Raw genomic sequence first — 5,353 nt, forward strand, 5'->3', positions numbered from 1 at the left:
AAAAAAAAAAAAAAAAAGAATCCTAAATATTTGTGAACCCAAAGCCAGAGGTTTAAAATACATGAAACAAAAACTGAAAAAGGAAAAGGAAAGGACAAAATCCACAGTAACAATCACAATTGCAACACCACTCTCTCAATAAACTAATAGAACAAGCAGACCAAAAAAAAAAAAAAATCTGTAAAGATAAAGAATACTTAGACAAGACTATCAACCCATCTGACCTGATAAACAATGTGTAGATATTCAACAATAGTACAAAACACATTTTTTCTACATTCACATGGAACATTTATGAATACAGACCACCTTCTAGACTATAAGTCAAGTTTCAATGAATTTGAAAGGATTCAAATTATACAAGATATATTCTCTGATGACAATTAAGGCAGAAATCAGTAACAGAAAGATATATAGACCATACCCCAAATATCTGAAAATTGAATAACATACTTCCAAATAACCTATAAGTCAAAGATAATATCAAAGGCAAATTATAAATTTAAATTTAAACTGAATGAAAATGAAAACACAGCATTCCAAAATGTGTGGGTTACAACTGAAGCTTAGAGGAAAATTTAGAGCACTAAAAATGGCTACGTTGGGAAAGAAGGTCTGATCTGACTTATGTACAGCCCATTATTTCTCTTCCAAATGGCTAAAATTAAAACTACAGCTTCAAAATGAAGAGATAGCTCAGTTTCATGGGAGCAATTCTCCTTCATTAAAATCACTGTTTTACCTTCAGTGAAGACCAACATAACACCCTTAAAATAGGGTGACCAGATTCTAACATATGTAAGGCGGGACAACATGGGGAGGTGCACGGGGCAGGGGATGGTGCAGGGCAGGGCCTGACAACAAGGCAAACTTTGAAAAGCAGTTCTCGATAATCACTTCTCAGCAATTATTTATTACAGTTTAACATTATAAAATTAACAAAAATAATATAACACTCATATTCTGGCGAAATAGCCATATGGCAGCCGAAAACCGCATATTCCCTTCTTGTTCTCCAGTCCGTTCGTTCATTCTTTCCAAAAATCGGGACTTTTTTAAAACGCCGCAGGACGCGGGACAAATTGTTGAAAAGCGGGACTGTCCCACCAAAATCGGGACGTCTGGTCACCCTACCATAAAACAAAGTCCCACACATCTGGAATGCCAAGAGGTTTGGGTTTTATAATGCATGACAGCACACACACCTGTACGGTTAGCTGGCCTTGCTGACTGGGAATCAGGAGAAGTTAAGCTTTGCCTTCTTCCAACTTCATCAGAAGGAGAGGTTGGTAATGATGATATTGGAGGAGTTTGTGCACGACGTGTAGGAAGGACAGTGGTAGTTGGGTAACTAGAGAACATTTGCCTTCAAGAAAATAACAGGGGTTAGCATAAAAATCCAATTCGAAAATAATACACACGTCATAATTTTCTTACAGAAGAATATGCAACCTAGAAGGTTAATCAAGTCAGTTATGGTTTAATGAAGGGTGGGGAGAGAAAGACTCCTCAGTTTTGAAATTTAGTATCTCATAAGGTACTTTTATTTCAAAAGTAATAAAACTTTGTTATTTGTTCAGCAAAATGCCAACAACTTAGCAGGTAGGAAAAATACATCAGTTAACAAAATAGATAAAAAATCTCTGCCTTCATGAGCTTTCCTTCTACTATAATACCAAGATGACAGGGGTATTTTGTTATGCATAAAATAACTATAAGTAAAGAAGACTTAAAGACAGGTAACTTATACTTACTTTAAATATAAACTCACTAACTAATCATGAAATTATTACCTGGATTCAAAGTAATAGTTTATAGGCAAGTTATAGAAAGAAAAGGTAACTGTCCAGTCATCCAGCACAACTGAAAAAGTGATATGCCAACTGTACAGAGGGAGAAAGATACATGTTTGGCCAAGGAGAGACAACTGTAGCTCTAATGAAGTCCCAGCCAATAGCAGAGAAACAAAGACTGAGAAGAAAGGATCAGTAAGAAGGCCTAGTGATTGCCAGTGGGAGCAAGAGGGCATGATTTTTACCACTGAATCCCTTGTTTACACTAGGCAAAGCTTGAAAGGTTACAAGGAGTCACAGTGCTACTGATCCTCTGTGGATGCCTTGAATTCTGTAAAGGCTCAAGAGATTAAAAACATATTAGAATGTCCTTTCATTCCTCTCTCCCTTCTCTCCTAAACAAAAACACCTCCTGAAACTGTTATTGAGAAAGGAGAAGCAGGAGATATGTGGGGAGTGGAAATAGTAGCTACCAGAATTAGTGCTCCTTGTACACAAGAACTGCAGTAATTCTTAAAGTGTGAGCTGAAGACCACTGTATCACTAAGGAAACTTAATTAAAATGCAAACTATGCGCCCCACCAGACCTACTGAATCAGACTTCCTGGAGCATACAGACCCAGGGCTTTAAAAAGACTCCCGTGTGGCTCTTGTGCACACTAAAAATTGAGACTCCAGTTCCACTCTCTAAGATGTTCCACACAATGGAAATATAAAGATCTGCTAACTAAGGGAAGGGGACAAAGAAGTAAAAAAAAGGGAGGCTAACTATTCTGATTCCCTTATTTCATTTAAGCCATAGTTAAGAGAGCTCACAAAACAATCTCTTCCTGAAAGTTTTCTTTCAAAAGTTTTCATTTGTATAAATATCTGGCAAACTGAAGCAAAATGAAACTTAAACAAACATTATTTGGAATGTACAAATTAATAATTTGCAAACTTATTAAAACAGGGTTTGCTGAAGAAGCATAAGATATATATGCTCTCTCATTTGAAAAATAGAATTGTTTGATCTTATAGTAACAATAAAAGTATAAAGGGTCATGCTTAAAAGGAAAATAACCTGAGAAAATCATTCTCATGGAGTTGTATTGTTACTTGACACTTTAACATTCAAAATACAAGATTTACTTTTTGAGAAAAAAAATACTCAAAAGCTAAGCCAAAAAACAAAAGATCATCATAAGGAGACAGAAAGGACTCTATTAGATTGGAGTACTTGCTTATCGGAGTTGATTAGACCTGGTGTCACCCCTAGCTGGCTGTGAGACGTTGGGCACATAATCAAACTTCTGAGAGATAACTCTGACTTCACTAAAATGAGTCTGACTGGCCACGCACAGTAGCTCATGCTTGTAATAGGAGGAGTTTGGACCAGCCTGAACAAAAGTGAGACCCTGCCTCAACTAAAAATAAAGACATTAGCTAGGTGTCATGGCACAAGCTCATAGTCCCAGCTAGTTGGAAGGCTGAGACAGGAAGACTGCTTGAACCCAGGAGTTTCAGGTTGCAGTGAGCTACCTTGATACCACTCCACTCCACTCAGGATAACAGAGAGACTTCCCCTTGAGGAAAACAAATACAAATAAAAAACCAAAGAGTTGGACTATACGATCTTTTAAGTTCCTTCTAGCTCTGGAATGCCAGGACCCACTTGAACACACTAATCATAAGATGACAAGTGTGCCTTCAGAAACATAGGAATCATTATGACAGACATCCAAGGTTAACTTTTCTACCTGAGAAGACTAAGTGGCATCACTCCTGGGGACTCAGATGCAGGTACTGTTTCTGTGTCAGTGACTGGAGTGGTGGCAGTTGTGGTGTCCTCCAGGGAGCTGCTCATAAAGGAAGTCGTGCTCGATGCTGATGGACTAGTGGTAACCGGTGTCTGTGCCTGCTGGGCTTGGTCACTTTCCTCAGCTTGTTGATCAACCTCTAGAAACCAAAATAAAGGTTAAGAAACTAGGAAGGCTTTGTTTTTTCAAATGTGACAGTAGGTATGGAAAACTTTTAAACTTTTAATTTTAGAAGTTTCTAAATATATTTTGTAAGTATCAATTTCTACAAATGATTTATAGAAAAAAATATTCTTCTACTCATTATTCTAGACTCTATAATAGTACTGTTAACTAGCTCTTATAATCACTCATTTCTGCTTTTAGAGAAGAGGGTTCTCTTAAAAAAATTCTCGCTTTAGGTTTTAAGATATGCTAAGAGGGTATCTAAACTGTGTTCCTTAGACTTTGATTTTGATGACTATCTTTAGCCTATAAATAGGCAAAGGTAAAGGCATGTAAATACAAGAATTAAAATATAGGTATAGGATAAACCCCCTCCATGATGTTTTTATGTGTGCAATTTATTTTTTTATTAAATCATAAATGCATAGATCATGGATACATTAATGTATACCCCTCTATGATTTTAAAAGGATACTGTCTTAGAAAACAAACAGGAAAAAAACACCCTCAAGAGTAAAAAAAAAAAGAGAGAGAAAAGAGGGAAAATGTCTAAAAGTTTACAAAATAATTATATATTTTTTCTTATCTGGTAAAGGAAACCACAAACCAACATAATCAAAATTGGAGTTGCTATCAAGATAGGCAATTCTATTAGATTTGGTAAAGGGCCATATCCCTACACAATCACTGGTAACTTCTGCTCATATTTTCCATGCACCTTTCTCTCTCTATTTACTGTCCAAGTTAAGATAGGAAGGAGAAGAGGAAAGGAAAAGGAGAAGAAGGAGAGGAGAGGTGTGAGGAGGGGAGGAGAGGTAAAAGGAAGGCATAAAGGACAGACAACATAAACTCCATGAATTTAAGAGATGTTTGTTAACTGCTGCCTCTCCGGAACCTACAAAAGTACCTGGAACATAATAGGCAGTCGATACATTTACTGAATGAATCTCATTTCAATTTCAGAATTCATACTATCTCCAAAAGGGAGAAAAAAAGATAAAACAAGGAGCTTTTTACACATAATATATATGAAGGTAATAGACTTTAAAATACCCTTTCAAATGTCTGAAAACCTGTGCTCAGTGGTTAGGGCACCAGCCACATACCTGGGGCTGGCAGGTTCAAACATGGCCCTGGCCAGCTAAACAACAATGACAACTGCAACAAAAAATAACTGGGTGTTGTGGTGGGCCCCTGTAGTCCCAGCTACAAGGAGCTGGGAGGCTGAGGCAAGATAATCTCTTAAACCCAAGAGTCTGAGGTTGCTGTGAGCCACAGCACTCTACCGAGGGCAACATAGTAAGACTGTCTCAAATAAATAAATAAAATAAAATGTCTGAGAAGTTATCACACTATTATATATTTTCAACCAGATCAATAAATACTTGAGTACCCTTTGTGGTATAAGTTAAATATCAATGTTACAAAATGTAGTAATAATTACTAAGTTCTAATGCTTGTACAAGTTTAAAATAGAAAATTATAGGTAGACAGATTATTATTAATATAAAAGTAACAAAAAAGAACTGTTTTCCTTTCAGAGGAAAAACAATGTGAAAATTGCATTGGCCAAAAGATTTTTTTTTTTTTTTTTTT

At 36.4% G+C, this 5,353-nt stretch overlaps 1 protein-coding gene across 1 annotated transcript in view; it reads right to left on the reverse strand.

Annotated features, from left to right (window-relative positions):
- Positions 1-5,353, reverse strand: part of HERC1 (HECT and RLD domain containing E3 ubiquitin protein ligase family member 1) — a 206,425-nt gene that overhangs the window by 54,899 nt on the left and 146,173 nt on the right. The window contains exons 38-39 of the mRNA XM_023510003.1: positions 3,533-3,731; positions 1,206-1,366 (exon numbers count right to left, since the gene is read on the reverse strand). Coding sequence (XP_023365771.1) covers positions 1,206-1,366; positions 3,533-3,731 — 360 coding nt within the window. The remainder of the gene's footprint in view (positions 1-1,205; positions 1,367-3,532; positions 3,732-5,353) is intronic.

The sequence above is a fragment of the Otolemur garnettii genome, unplaced genomic scaffold, assembly GCF_000181295.1.
Source record: "Otolemur garnettii isolate 467f Iridium unplaced genomic scaffold, OtoGar3 scaffold00011, whole genome shotgun sequence".
NCBI classification, from domain to species: Eukaryota; Metazoa; Chordata; class Mammalia; order Primates; family Galagidae; genus Otolemur; species Otolemur garnettii.